General features: G+C 47.5%; 1 protein-coding gene across 1 annotated transcript in view; it reads left to right on the top strand.

The window, feature by feature from the left end:
* The window catches only part of ADAMTS16 (ADAM metallopeptidase with thrombospondin type 1 motif 16), a 146955-nt gene that overhangs the window by 46574 nt on the left and 84677 nt on the right, over nucleotides 1–15704 (top strand). The window contains exon 8 of the mRNA XM_040630187.1: nucleotides 7017–7154. Coding sequence (XP_040486121.1) covers nucleotides 7017–7154 — 138 coding nt within the window. The remainder of the gene's footprint in view (nucleotides 1–7016; nucleotides 7155–15704) is intronic.

Here is a 15704-nt window from a genome sequence, read left to right as displayed (position 1 = left end):
TTCCTCTGCTCATCCTTCACGTCCCGGCTCACGCATGCGTGGAGCTGCACGCAGTTGTCTCAGCCTGCGCTCCTTTGTCCTGTTCTGAACTCGGTCCTGTGCTGATCTCATCCCATGGTTAGTTCCTATCGGGTACGAGAGTAACAAGGCCACTTCTTGTCAACTAGTTACTCTGGAGTTTTGTGTTCTTATCTCACTTTTATAATTTGTAGAGATGTCTTTTGATTGGTGTGCCAAGCAGAGTTTGGGGAATGCAGGTTAGATGAGGGGTAGGAGCTGGTAGAGGCTGGTCTGCCGCGCACATTTCCAGATGTCCGGCATAAGGGGGCAGCGTCAGGGTGCGCGGTGAGCCGGGGCATGGCGCGGAGAGACGTCAGTGCTGGACGGGCAGCGCTCAGCCCCAGCAGGCGGCTTGTCCTTGCTGGCCTCTTTTTACATGAAAATGTTACATTGTTCCTGTAGAACGAACACTTTCTAACAATTGCTTATGGAAGCTATCACTCTTAAGTAAGGTTTCTTGGGCTAATCATTCCGTAAGCTGCCTCAGGCCCAGGCATCTCTATTTTTCCCTTACCGAGGCCCACCTGCTGACTTCCTGGACTTGGCCAGATCGGCGTGAACGCCAGCAGTGGGAGTGCTGGCGTCTTCGTGCTACGCGCCAGCTCTGCTTGAGGCTTCTCCCAGAAAATGCACAACCCGGAATTACCATCTTTCTATTTTTTACTTTCACCCTGATTTTACTTGCAAATCACGAAACCTGCAAAAGCCAGTGTTGGTGATTCAGCTTTTGCAGAACTGACCTCTCCCTCCCCTGGTAGAAATGGACTGAGGCCACGCTTGTCCTCTCGTCCTGTGCGTAGCATCTGTGTGTGCGTGCGAGTGCGTCTTCATGCCCGAGTGTGGGTTGCGTACACGCACCTGCCTGTAGCAGGGTCGTGGGAGGCCCTGCAGACTTGGCTGTGTGAACTGATGACCTGAAAATGAAGCTTATACCCCGCTTCTGATCCCTTCATCATTATAGGTAATGATTGACTTTTTCAGTGCTTAGAAAATTGCCCCTACACTTTATGAAGCCTCCAGTTAAATCATAATTGTATTTCTAATAGGCTGCTAGAGTTAAAACTTCAAAAACTCTCATTATGTTAACAACACGAGGCTCTGGCTGTCCCCTGAACCATACCTGAATTTAATTAAACAATCCAGGTAAGAAATGTTTAAGTCACTGAGGGCTGAGCAGCTCGGTATTAAGTGAACGGATGAATCTGGGGACTGGCCGAGCGTGCAGCTGCAGGTGTGGGTGTACCCGAAGTTGAACTGGATACATCAGAGACCGGTCCTCAGTGTCCGCAAGGATCAGCGTCTCCTTTTATTTCTTCTTAGGAGTCAATCAGACTTCATCACCCGGACTGGGTCTAGATGGAAAAAGTATTTCTTCCAAACAAGATAAAATTGTTTTTATTGCAAGTGGGGCCGTGGATGAGAAGAAGGAAATGGGCTGTATGTTTGAATGAAGGGGAGTCCCGCTCCTCATGGACCTCATCTCCAGAAAATTATCAGGTCTTTCTTGAGCACCCGATGTTAAGAGGACATCATGCAACAGACAGGAACTGGGAGCTCTGAACAGGTCACGCTGCTGGTGAAGTTGCTTCCAATCCTGTTGAGGAAACAGAAAGTACACGTGGGAGATATGCAAATGAGTTGTGTGTGCCCCATGGCAGAATGGGTGACAGTAGTACTAATAGTAATAACGGCAGTAGTAACAGTATCACCTGCTGTTTGTGGAACACTTCATGAGATGTGCAGAGTGATTTCACTTGCAGCTCAAGCCAGGGAGACCACGGGGGGCACTCCTCTCTCCCTGCTCCACAAGTCTGGCAGGTAGATGATACTGAGGGTTCAGCGAATGTGAATGAATGAAACGGACAGACTGAGTCAGGGATGAGCAGAAGGATGAACGAAGAGTATTTCAAATGGGTCATTTGCTGTGGCAACTACATCAAATGGGAAAAGCGTCCCAAGACTCAGTGATCTAACCCCGTGGGGTTTTGTGGAATTGAATGGAAAACGAACACACTTACTCAGGTCACTGATGTTAGATGTATTACTTTTCAGAGAAGAGTTGTCGCTTGGTGTGTCGATCAAACATCATAGCATAAACAGCGTGCCTGCAGGGAACTCCAAGCGTGGTCGGTGTGGAGTTCTGAGCCTTAAGAATTAACAAGTATTCATGCATCTGTGCAGACTTTATAAAACATCCTGTTTTAGACATTGGTCTTATTTCTTCAGGTTTGTTTACATTCCGAGGATATTGCTGAGGTTGGAGGCGTGCTTTTCTCCAGGCCTTTCAACCTTTAACTCAAAGAAGGATCTCTGTGAATGTCCATCCAGTTTCTTCTACGGAGTCCTGTTATTTTCATGTCCAGACATCTTGTGGTTTCCATGGAGGAATCTGACCTGCACACTGAATCACTAAGAACCACAGTTTGGATCTGTAAAGGGAGGGGGGCAGGACCAGAAGTGAGGATGTGTGTTCTCCTTTAGGTTGTGAGATTGAGTAGGGCTATTCCTAAGCCAGCGGGGTAGGGTGAGTTTACCGGTCGTATTCCATCGCTTGGCGTTGAATGCGTGGTTTGCTAGAGGCAGTGTTGAGAATTGGCACAGACACGTGGAGCGCCGAGCAACAGGTTTTGGAGAATATGTCCCCTGAATGGCATGAATCCACTTGAAAAATTCCCATGTACTAAGGAAGTCATGCCATTTGAGGAGTAGGACGGTAGACCTGGGATTCCAGATCCGTGGGGTTCTCCCGCAGCCCAGCAGAAGCAACCCATGTGACCTGCCTTTTCTTTTCTTACCTAAGCTTCCCCCTGCAAAACCAAGAGTCTGACACCTGCGGCAGGTGGGTGCAGGTGCAATTGAAGGTGTACTCGTTGAGCGGGGCATTCCTAGCATACAACACAGGCTTAAATGCTTACCTTGCATGATCGTTTCAGACCATCAAGACAATATTAAAACACATTTGCTGTGCTTAGAAGTATTCATCACCCATCATTCTGCCACTTGTCTTCTCTCACACGTATTGACCCATTCACTGGGCACAATTTCCATTCTGCCAGCAAAGCATTGTGTAGGGTTCTATGAAAAGACTAGTGATTCAGTCCCTCCAAGAGTCTTCACAGAAAAACAAAATAGATATGGTGTGCATGGATCAGGCTGTGTGGGCTGTAGGCATTGCAAGAGGCTGAATCAGGGAGGACCAGGGAAGTCTCAGAAGAAGCAAAAGTGGCTTGCTAACACACCTAGCTCCAGCGGGCTTGGCTGCAGAAGTGAGATGCCCTTTCCAACATGTGATGGTGAGGCTGTGCGCTGTTACCAAGCTGAGCCCCGCAGTGGGGTCAGGGAGGCACCCGTGAAGTGGAGGGCTTGTGCGGTATCAAGGCAGCAGCCCCTTAAACATCCTCCAGCCAGTGACTGTCAGCCCTCTAGGGAGCCCTAGCAGGTTGGAGGGTCTTTTCTTACCAATTTTATTTATTGTTCCTCCTAAGAGTTTTTGTTTCATATCCAAAAAGCATTTGAAACCTATTGACCTTTGGCTGAATACACACACACACACACACACACACACACACACACACACACATCCTATTTGTATACGAGAACATCTAGGTAGTGAGTAATTGGAGCAAGACCATATTTGAATCAGGAAATGGAGAGAAGTTCTGAATTTTCCTTTGTGATATGCATGGTGCCAGGTCTTCTGTGCAATTTTTGAGCAAGGTTTTATTGCCCCATTATATAGGTAAGGAAACCGAGGCCTGGTGACTTCAGTAATTTACCTCAAATCCGACTGCTTGTGAATGACAGAGGCAAGACCCCGAGGGAGGCCCTCCTCAGCCTCCACTCTTCTGGTTGCTTGACCTGCCCTGGCCCGCGAGACCCACCTGATGCCATGTCCATGCCAGCCTTCTCCCTCTCAGGGGGGTTGTGTTGTGCTCCTTGGAAAGTCCACATCGGAGCTCCGACACCTAGGCCCGCTGTGGCACCATCACAGCACCAAGGACGTGGTTTCGCCAGCCGGATGACATGGGCCCGTGGTTACTTCGAAGGGTTTCTTGTTTCCTTAACTACTGCTGTCTAACAGTCCGAAATACTCGATACAACCTCTAACAAGATGGGGCGTTCATCATTCCGGGTAACGTCAGTAATGACGGAATACGTACTGATGCAATCGAATCACTAAAACATACTGTGGAGATGCTAAAAGCATCGCACACTGAATAGGGTTCTCAGATCCAGTTTAATCTGAAATTATGTTTGCGTTTGGGTATTGGAGTGGGTGTTATAGCTGGAAGGTCGGTCTTTGTTTATTCAACCAACATCAGCGGAGAACCTGTTACGGGCTAGTGCGTGTACTGGCCTGGGGCTGAGCGTGGACAAGAAGGGTCTCTGTCCTTGAGAAATTTGAAAGCTAGTGGGTAGGAAAAAAACAGTATATTTACTGTTTCAACCTGTAGGGCGACAAAAACTTTGAATGACAGACTATGGCTCACGGAAGCAAAGAACACGTCTGGTATTGTGTAACTCGAGTGCTAATTAGATTTCTTGGTTGCCAGATACCAGCTTTATCTTCAAAATGTGTTCTGTTCATCCTTGCCTGACTTTATTAAGGTTACTATCAAATGTGATCACTGTGGAGTACTTTCACGTGAATGTGCTGGCGTCCATCACGGTACACCGTATGAGCCCCGTACTACTTAGAAAGACAACTTGAAAAGTAGCCGTGCTGAGATTTGGGCAGGCATCGGGATTACCTTATGGTGTTGGGATGCACCCAAGTACCACAGCCTAACTCCCAAGCTACTAAATAAAAAAATCTACGAGGGTGGACTTTGAGGAGCCACGCCATGCGGTACGTTTCTCAGATCTTCTGACGCACAGCAGTGTTTGAGAATCGATTCTAGATAGAATCATGGAAAACACCTTAGATGAAAAATGTAAGTCCCACATGTCCACAGACCCAGGCCGTGTGGCTTTCGTGTCCTTAGATATGTGGGCAGAGTGGTAGTGCATTTACCTAGCACACTTACTGGACCACAGTGCATGTGTCGTCTTCACAGTCAGGTAAAGGGCCAACCAGGGGAGGGTACTTTGCTCCTCGTTTTCCTAATTTTCTCCCCAAGGCAGCCACCCATACGTGATTACAGTCTGAACCCTTCTCATAGCCATGACACATTTCCTCTGCTATATGGTTACCCCGGCCTTGATTGATTGCTTTTAATAGAACTTCAGAGGATGGGTGGAGGCTGAAATGACTCCATCTGCGTCACCCTTGGTACTGAGCAGGAATTTTGCAGAAATTTGACAATGTTTGCATGCCAGATTTCCTTGGATACGCCCTTCAGTGGTGCTCGTGTTACGCTCTTGCCCGGATCCCGCCTGGGCTCTGATGTCGGAGTGTCAGGTCGCAGTCCTGACTCTGAGACAGTGGGCACGGCTCTCTCCAGTCCTCAGTCTTGCTGTCAAGATATTCTACCTGCCTTGTAGGCTTTTAGGGAGGCTTAAGTTCAAAAATACAGCTACTGTGTTTAATATCCTGTTTGAACACTAGTGAGTGCTCGTAAGTGTGAGTTGCTATTTTTACCGATACTATTAAATCTCTGTAAGCAAGCCAGTGAAGTGGGGAAATGTGTTTTCAGCTTCAGCAGCAAATGCAGAGATTCCCTGGCCCACGGTTGGAGCCCCCTTTCCCAGTGTTCTGAGTCTTCTGTCCCTGCCTCCTCTTGTCATGGGATTCTTGGTGGCAGGATGTCCCCAGACCCAGTAACCTTCTTGCCCTTCTTTGTTTTAGCCCCTTGCCTTTCCCTTTGCTCTGTATCCCACTCATGTGGAACCTAAGATAATCTAAGAATTATCCAATGATTTGGCAGGTACCAGACATTAATGGCCAACAATGGCCTGACTCTCTAAGAATATGTTTGCCCTCATGGGAAGTCTTCAGGGTCATATAGAGCTCCCAAATCCCCCAGGCGTTCTTCCTGAGCCGTTAGCTGTGCTCTTCTAGGGTAGAAGAAGATGGCAGTGTGAGACGCTGCCATAGCCAAAGCTCTAGCCAGTTAAGAAGAAGAAGCAGCTGACTTGGTGGACAGATGTAGCGACTCGGTTCATGGCATTCTTACAGGCGGAGGGCTAGAGTGTTCCCAAGTGACAGTGAGGGGGTGCCAGTTGGCACATCTGTAAAGGATCCTATTAAGCACCCCAAGAGCCAATGAGGCTGGAGACGGCCCCCTCTACTCAGCTGAGGCTGGAGCCCAGAGTGGTCTGCTTTTGACTCAGGAGGAACAGGCGTGCCTTCAAACAATTCCTGCAGATTAAGGCAGCGAGAGCGCCCACTGGGCTTCGCGAAGCTACTTCCTCCAAAGTGACGTAGGGAATGCGGTCAAGCACTGTCCAGCTGTGACAGCCCCCAGCAGTGCAGACCTGGCAGGAGGTGGGGCAGCCCTTGGTGTGAGTGGGCACAAACGGTCAGCCCCACAGGGAGCTGTAACAGGTGGTCAGTTCTCCGATTGTGGGGGGCATCAGACGCCCCTGGGGAGCCTGCGTTTGTGTTTCTGACAAACACCTGGAAATTCTGAAAATCCGTGGTGAGCAGAAAAGGGTGTAGAGAGATGAGAGCAGGACAGAACACTGTCAGCTTTATCAAGATCGAGTGACCTGCCCTCCACATCCCCCTTGAAATGTTTTTTTATAATTAAAACATCGGCCCTGAGCAGACATCTGGACGTGTGATCCATTTTGTCTTGGCGCGCACTTGCAACCACCTGACCACATGGCAGTTCTTCAGGAAGGTCTGAGAGTGCGTGGCTACGCTCCGCAACCGGGCTGTACGGACGTTCTCTTTCTGCCTGACTGGCACGCAGATGTGGAGGAGTCCGCCGTGTTGACATGCGCTTGCTGGAGTCGGTTAGGTCGTTGACGCTGTTCCTCGTTTTTGAAAGAACCATTTCTCTCTCCTGCAGCTTTGGCATGGTCCATGATGGAGAAGGGAACGTGTGCAAAAAGTCTGAGGGCAACATCATGTCCCCTACATTGGCAGGACGCAATGGGGTCTTCTCCTGGTCACCCTGCAGCCGCCAGTACCTGCACAAATTTTTAAGGTATGAGCTCCCGGAGCTGGGTGTGTGTCTCTTAGCGCCTTGGGTTCTCTCGGCCTGGGCAGCCTGAGTCTGTCCAAGCAGCCCTGGCTTGGCTGTGACTTCCAAGATGGTTCCCATTTGAAGGTGTCTGGAGACATTCCCTTGGCCAAGAAGTTTTCCAAAACACTTCCTTAGAGTGCCAAGTCCTGCAGGCTGAATCCAACATCATTTGACCTTTAGACTCAAAAGACACCCAAGATACTTATCAAATCAAACTATTTGTCACTAACATTTAGTTGTTTTAAATTATCCTTCTGTAACTAAACATTTTTTATTCATGAGTAGGAAGATCTCCATGCACACAGTGGTTAAGCAATGTAACTTTTGGGTTTTCCTTTCCTCCTTTCCTTTCCTTTCCTTTCCTTTCCTTTCCTTCCCCTTCCCCTTCCCCTTCCCCTTCCCCTTCCCCTTCCCCTTCCCCTTTCTTTTCCTTTCCCTTTTCCACAATGTGCATTTCTTATTAGAAGTGGAAACCTTAGCCTGGCTCTAAAATCTTACAATTTTAATAATTATTTTTGTAAATTTTTATTATAGCACTAATTCATTTAGGGTATAGGACATTGGGGAGATAGAGTTTGACCCCGTGAAAAAGACAGTCAGTAGATTTTCAACTTTTTAGAGAAAGAAGGGACTTTACGAAGCAGCCTTAGATCTGCTCATAAGGCGGATTGTCCCCCAAGTCTCAGGGACACTGAGTTTGGAGTTTGGTTTCAGCTGCAGACCCTAACCTTATTTCTGACACATACCATGCTCCCGCGTGGGTCAGCAAGTCTGCTCTGTGTGGTCACCCAGAGACCGGATCCTTCCCTCCTGTGGCTGCTTCCTCCTGTAGGAGCTGGTTGTGCACAGCAATCCGCAGTTCCCAGGGAAGGAGAGGGCCGTGGAGGGTGTGTGGGACAGGGTCGTGTTCCCGGCAGCGAGGACGCAGCTGACCGCCCACATTGCAAGGGCTGGGTCAGGAGCGTCGTCTACCATGTGCTGTGGAGGAAAAGGACATGAGGGGTGAAAGAGAGGCCCATGTGTGCCCACCCGCAGCCCCAGCTCCTGCCCCAGGGGAAGTCACTGACACATGGGGCCCTGGAATCAGAGGGAGTGCCATCTGGGTGTCCCGGACCCTGGCTGTGGCCTCTCCCCACTGGTCCCAAGAAGCCTGGACGCTAACAGCCGAGGAAAAGCAGTTCTGTTGAAATCAGAGCCTTTACTTTTGTTTTTATCTTAACAAACTGACTTGCTTCGAATAAGAAAAAGATGAGAGACAGCCTTTGCTTAGAAAGTAGCCGTTAACTCTGTAAAGTCGACTTCTCTCCGAGAACCAGCCCAGGCAGCTGGGGCTGAGACTGGGTGCGCCCACCTGCGCTCCCCACATTCCTTCTCTTCCCTTCTGAGTGGGCTGTCTGGGCCCCAGCGGTGGCACCTGCAGCACCCCGTGCTCGGAGGTTCTCAGGCCTCGTGCAGGACACACCCCTTTCCGCCTATGTCCTTTCTGCAGCAGTCTCGTTTCCCTGGCCCAGGGAAGGAGAACTGCTTTCGCTCAGCTGGGAGGACATGCGTATCCACGACTCAGAAATATATTTTGCTACCTAGAAGGCTTGTGCTCGCTCTCTAACAAACACGCCGACCCTCAGTCATCCACTGATTCTTGTCAAGGAGATGCAAAGCATGTGCCTCCTTCTTCCCAAAATGTGTCCGTGCTGGCAGGAGAGGGGCCGCCATGGCTAGTTCTCCGTTAAATGAGATTCCTCAAGGAAGGTAGGGAGTCAGCGCTCTTATGTCAATGATACATTCTTGGACAAAGCTAACAAACCAAACCACCTTACTTTAAGAATTTGGAGCAGATTAGGACAAGAAAACATACCAAAAAATAATTAGGGGCGCCTGGGTGGCTTATTTGGTTAAGGGTGCGACTCCTGATTGCAGCTCAGCTCATGATCTCAGGATCAGAGATTGAGCCCCCGCTGGGCTCTGCGCTGGGCAGGGAGCCCACTTGGGATTGTCTCTCTCCCTCTGCCCCGCCCCCCTGCAAAGGTGCATGCTCTCCCTCTCTAAAAAAAAAAATTAGAATTGACAGTCAGATGAAGACGAAAAGCAAATGAAAATAAAAAATGAAGAACAAGGAAAAAAACACAAATATGTCAATCTTAAAATATAGACTTTGGCTGTGATATTGAAGCTTGAAATTGGGCAAAGGTCTTTCTAGAACCAAAGCAAGAAAGGAGATCACATCTATTCATATTTTTTTAATGTTTTTTTATTACATTATGTTAGTCACCATACAGTACATCCCTGGTTTCTGATGCAAAGTTTGATGATTCATTAGTTGCGTATAACACCCAGTGCACCATGCAATACGTGCCCTCCTTACTACCCATCACCAGTCTATCCCATTCCCGCCCCCCCTCCCCTCTGAAGCCCTCAGTTTGTTTCTCAGAGTCCATAGTCTCCCATGCTTCACTCCCCCTTCTGATTACCCCCCTTTCTTTATCCCTTTCTTCCCCTACTGATCACATCTATTCATATTAACAGAAAATAGGGCAAATACCGCTGTTTCAAGGAAAGTGAGGCTTTTGCCAGCACAGAACTCTTGAAAACAAATGAAACTGGGTCTGTATATATCTAAACAGAACTATAGGGGCACCTGGGTGGCTCAGTTTGTTAAGCGTCTACCTATGGCTCAGGTTGTGATCTCAGGGTCCTGGGATCAAGCCTTGCGTTGGGCTCCCTGCTCGGTGGACAGTCTGCTTCTCCCTCTCACTCTCCCTCTGTGCGCGCGAGCTCTCTCTCTCAAATAAATAAATGAAATCTTTAAAAAAATAAACAAAACTATAGATTTATCCAGGTGCATGCATTGATAGACGTGTTTCTATATATTTTATACATATCCTTTATATTTACAGAACATTATACATCTGCTATATGAAATATATTTTACATATCTGTAACAAATTATATGTCATATAGCGAGTGCTTATGAATATTGATAGACACACAAAGTAAAAACATTGGTAGAAGGTACCTCCGTGGTTATCTGTGCGTGCGCTAACCCATGTCGCCTGATGACTCCCCCCTTCCACCGCCCTCTGGACCCCACGCTAGAGTGAGTCCATTCTGGGCCAGTCCCAGACACTGGGAGCACATGCTTGTCCTTCTCCTGCTTTGGCCACAGCACGATGCCAGCGACTGAGCAGGGAACGTGGGTGGAGGCGTAGCTGCAGGGTGCGTGACCCACGCTGGTCCCACCGGAGCTGGTGGACGGAAAACAGGTGGGCAGCACCCACGGACCACCAGCTCAGCAGCCAGATATCCGTCTTCCAAGCCTCTGCAACTGATGCGCGTGCCTATCGTCGGAGCCCAGAACTAGTTATTCCAAGTGAGGAATTAAGGGCGAAAGCATCCCGCTGCTGCTGTACCCCGTAGACACTGTTCACGCTTCCACTGGCTTCGCTGGCTCACCCCAAAGAGCTTCTTATCTTCAGTTCTAAGTTTTCCAATCTTTTTTTTCTCTCTTTTGCTCCTTTTTTCTTTCTTTATTATTTTGTCAGTAAAGCCTGTTCTTCCCTTCTGTCTGTTGCACAAATGACAGTGTCTTGTCTCCAGCACGGCACGGGGCAGGGTCATGTGGGTATTTCTGTTGGTTCTACTCCCGCTTTGTTCGCTGTCCGGGGCTGCTCCCCGCACCCTCGTGGATCCCTGAGCCCGCGGCTGGTTTCCTTTCTCGCTGCCCCTCCCTTCAGTCCTCCAGATGAGCTCGTAGCGAGTCTTCTGAGCCAGCATCCCGACCACTCCCTTCAGCTGGGGGTCGTTCCCTGCACTCTTACCATGAGACTTCACGTCAGTCAAGATCTCTTACCACCTGCCTTTCATATTTTATGCCACCCAAGAAGAGTGGGAATTTTGTGGACAGTATCTGTCTCCTGGTGATATAAATCTGTATTCTAGGCACACACTTGATCATTTTTCTTTTATTTCTATTATCAAAAAAGGCAGTGTTAACACTATTCTACAAGTGACATGACACATGGAGGTCCTTTCAACATTTGCTGTTCCCTGTGCGGGGTCCTTGTAGCATTGCCTATAGCTGTTTCTTGCCGCTGTTTAGTTTTGTTTGGGGGGGTGTGTGTGCATGTGTGTGTGCGGGTGCGGGTGCATAAAGAGTTCTGCTTTCTGGAATGAAAAAGAGCATAAACTTAAGTTCGCATTGGAGTTTTCTAAGCAATACTTTCTATAATTTCCGAGATTATTTTTCAAAAACGTTTTTTAAAATATTTTATTTATTTATTTGAGTGAGAGAGAGTGTGCACGAGCGAGAGAGCACGGGAGCACGAGCAGGGGGAGTGGCACAGGGAGAGGGAGAAGTAGGCTCCCCGCTGAGCAGGGAGCCCCATGCAGGGCTCGATCCCAGGACCCTGATTGTGACCTGAGCCGAAGGCAGACGCTTAACCAGCTGAGCCACCCAGATGCCCCTCAAAATTTTTATAGTTTTTTCATCTTCGTGGTTTTGATGAAGATAAACATTTTCTTTTAATTTTTTTGAAATATGCCCAGACAACGTGGAAAGCAGAGACACAACTCTTGGATATACAGTGAGAATCAGCACCATGAACGAGCCCAGATAGTTTCTCGGCTGCCAAGAACTATAGGAGAACTTGTGGAAGGAAAATAGTTATATGCTTAGAGAGCACTTGTTTTGATGACATTAGATATGGGCTGTGATCTCTGAATCAGACCGTGGCCCTAGGAGGGGTTGCCAAGAGTGTGGCTCAAAGACATGTTTGCTCTGGGATCCTGGGACGGTTCAGCGTCTGCTCAAGTCGCTCATTTGTTTCTGTGTCAGTCAGTAAAACCCTTGTGTGGCCATTCACTCATAAATTTTTATTTTCAAGAACTTTGCTAATTTTGCTGGGCTGCATGATTATAAACGGAAACGCAAGATTATACATGCTCACAAATTTGTTCTCTTGAAACACTGAATTTTCGAAGAGAGTCTCCTGTTGTCAGAGTCACTCAAGCTTTTTTCCCCTTGGGATGACCAGTCGCGAATCGGCCATGTCTATGCTGTGTGAGCAGTGATGTCTCGTTGGGTTAATGAATCGGAGACGGTCTTCGTTGACATGTTTGCCGGCTTCCTGATTTCCGAGTAATCATGATCCTGTTACGTTCTCCACCAATTAGGCGGCTATCTGGATACGATCCCACCAATGAGTAAGGATAAGTGGCTAACTTTTAAAGATGAGTCTGCTTTCCTTTATTAGCAGTCTCGCATTTGGTACGTGGAAAAAATAGATTTAAAAAAAGGAACTCAGTTGGCCTGAAGTTGTCAGCACAGCATTTCTCCATAGTTGGTAGTCAAGAAGGACAGATAACGTGTTTGGAGTAAATTCATCAACCTAGTCAGTGAAGTCATGTGTCATTTCCAAGGAGCAGACACAGACCTCATCCCATTTGCTCATGTCTGTGTCCAGTAGGCCCAGGACTAGGGAAATTTTAGCTCATTATTTTAATTTAATGACAACAGGGACTCATCTTCAATTTACTTTTTAAAAATTTGAATCATGCTATTCACAGACCAGTGAATGTAGCTTCCCTCTGACCCCATGAATCTATGTCAGTCCATGGGAAAAGGACCATTGCTGGGAACCGGGAGTTTTAGGGGTGAGTGGATCCCCTGCCACACCCCATACACCCCCTCTGTCAATGAGAACATTTGTTTTGACCTGAGAGCTAATTAAGCATATTTTGGGGTGTAATGGAAAGAACACATTTCAGTTCATTCATACACACACACTCACAGAATATTATTCAGCCATGAGAAAGAAGGAAATCCTGCCATTTTTGGCGACGTGGGTGGACCTTGAGGGAATTATGCTAAGTGAGATAAGTCAGAGAAAGACAAACTGTATGATCCCACTTATATGTGGAATCTAAAAATCAAGCTCATAGTAACAAAGAGGAGCACGGTGGCTGCCAGGGTTAGGGGGTGGGGGTGCTGGTGAAGGTGGTCACACGCACAAACTTGCGGTTCTAAGATGAGGAGGTTCTGGGACTCCCATGCACGGCATAGTGACGAGTGAACAATGCTGTATTCTATGTTTGAAAGTTGCTAGGAGAGTAGATCGTACAAGTTCCCTTGGAGCGCCTGGGTGGCTCAGTCAGTTAAGCATCCGGCTCTTGTTTTCAGCTCAGGTCTCGATCTCAGGGTCGTGAGTTTGAGCCTCACATGTGTGGAGCCTACTTAAAAAAAAAAAGAAGTTCTCACGACAGAACATTCACAAATCTGAGAATGTGGGTAATGGATGTGTTAACTAACTTTTATAAAAAGGTACAGAGCACAGGGAACATTCCAGAACCCCATGTTCACTCTCATCATCATCTCCCTCCTCCCCAGAGATGACCGTGCTCCTGACGCGGGACACCTAGACTGGTTTTGTCTGTTTCTGAACTTTCTATGAACAGAATCATGAGTTACATGCTATTCTGTATCTGGGGTCTTTGGCTAAATATCACGATTATGAGATTCATCCTTGTTACTGCATAAAAATAAAGCATCATTTACTTACTTTTAATTGCATGAATATGCTACAATTTACGGATCCATTGTGCTGGTGATAGGCATTTGAGATTCCAATTTGAGGCTATTTCAGAAATGTCACTCTGCATATTCTTTTGATTTACGTATTTATTTCTGATTATATGTAGGACTGGAACTCAGGGTCATGAATACGCAGTCTGCAGTGTCGGGAGACACCCCGGATAGCTTCCCTGAGTGCTTGGGCGAAGTCACGTGCTCACAGTTACGAGCATTCACACAGCTCTGAATCCTTGCCAACACTTGGTGCTGTCGGTCTTTTCCATTTTAGCCATTTCGCTGGGTGTGTAGTGACATACCAAAGTGGCCATTTAAGAGAATGAGTGTCTTTTTACGTGTTTAATGGTCATTGGAATAATCTTGAGCGAAGTGCCTGTTCGATTCTCTCGTGAATTTTTAAAAATCAGGTTTTTTATTTTTTCTTGCCTCTTGATGGGGAGTACCTTATATATTCTGAATACTTTGTCCATTACTGAAAAATACATATTATGCAAGTATCTTCTGTCCCTCTGTGACTTGGTATCTACACTTTTAATGGTGTCTTTTGGTTAACAGAATTTTCCTTTTCGTAACGGAGCCCAAATTAATCCATATTTTTCCTTCAGGGTTAATATTTTTTGTGGGCTGCTGGAGTAAAAAATCTCTGCTTACAGAGTCACAAATACATTCTTCCGCATGATCTCCTACAAGGTTTATTGTTCTGCCTATCACATGTAGGCCACCTGACGTTCGTCTGGGGCATGCCGCAGAGTCAAACACGTTTTGGTGGAGTGTTAGTCCAGTGGCTTTTCCTTCTTATATCCACGCCACGGGGTTTTCTCACACCTGCCCCATTGGTGCTGCACGTGGCCGTGAGACCTGCTGTGGCCGAGGGGGAAAGAGCAGACATGCTCAAGCAGGGACCTAACTGGAAGGACGGGGTAAGATCCACACGGGGAGTGGCTTCCCTTTAGGGGCGAGGCTAACTGGAGCCGACCTGCACATTCCAGCAGGGCTTTGTGTTCCTACGCCGCCTTCCAGGCTCACAGTCTGTGTACTGCATTTTTCTTGGCCGTGCAGGAACCTTGTCCTCATGCCCTGTGCTCATGCATTTACACAAGCTATAAAAATTCCTGAACCTGTGAACCTGTTTTAATTTTCAGTCTCTTGCTGGGAACAGTCAGTTTGGCTGACTTTTCCTGATTTCCTGCCCAGAGGATGGGGTCATATTGCCATCCTGACGTAGCCTCAGGGACATAATGGGAAATGCCGAACTAGTACATAGAAATCATTGGGGATCCATCAGAGAAAGGTTCTGTGGAATTCCAAAATTGCCACATCACTCCTGTCTTGGAGTGCTAATTATGCTTTTATTCGTTTTTCGTTACTTAAAAATATACCTTTGTTGTATGGTCGTAGGGACCATGATAGGTCATTCGTCAAATGCTCATGGTGAACCAGCCACTGCTCTTAACACTTACCCATCATTTGATTTAATCTGTACATCTCAGTGTACTCTGAAAAGGCATCCAACCTCCTCGTACGTAGGACTGATGTCTCATCCACAGTAGCCGGGGCCACCCTCGTGTTTCGTGGGTGACTGTGAATCGAAGTCGTGCATGAGTGGACTCGAAGGCAGTGGAATCTGAGACTGGGCCATGGAGACAGAGGCCAGAAAGGTCCCAGGCAAGGTGGGCAGCCACATGAAGAAAAGTGTAGAGATCCATGGGCAGGTTTGCTATCGTTCAATATATCGCAAACATAGAGGAGATTTTTTCTTTTTTGGTTTATTGAAATTTGCAAGCAAGATTTAGTTGCTACGTGCAAACTGTTTGCCTTCCCTCCAGATGCAAAAATTATAACTATGCCTGTCCCCGCTAGGGAAGGGAATACGGTGTTTGTGGTGGAAGGAATCTAGCTGGTCTTTAGCCATCTGCTATGAACTTAAG

The sequence above is a fragment of the Ursus maritimus genome, unplaced genomic scaffold (assembly GCF_017311325.1).
Source record: "Ursus maritimus isolate PB19 unplaced genomic scaffold, ASM1731132v1 scaffold_15, whole genome shotgun sequence".
In the NCBI taxonomy this organism is placed as follows: Eukaryota; Metazoa; Chordata; class Mammalia; order Carnivora; family Ursidae; genus Ursus; species Ursus maritimus.
The sequence above is the reverse complement of the archived record's forward strand: the minus strand, read 5'-3'. Positions and strand labels throughout refer to the sequence as shown.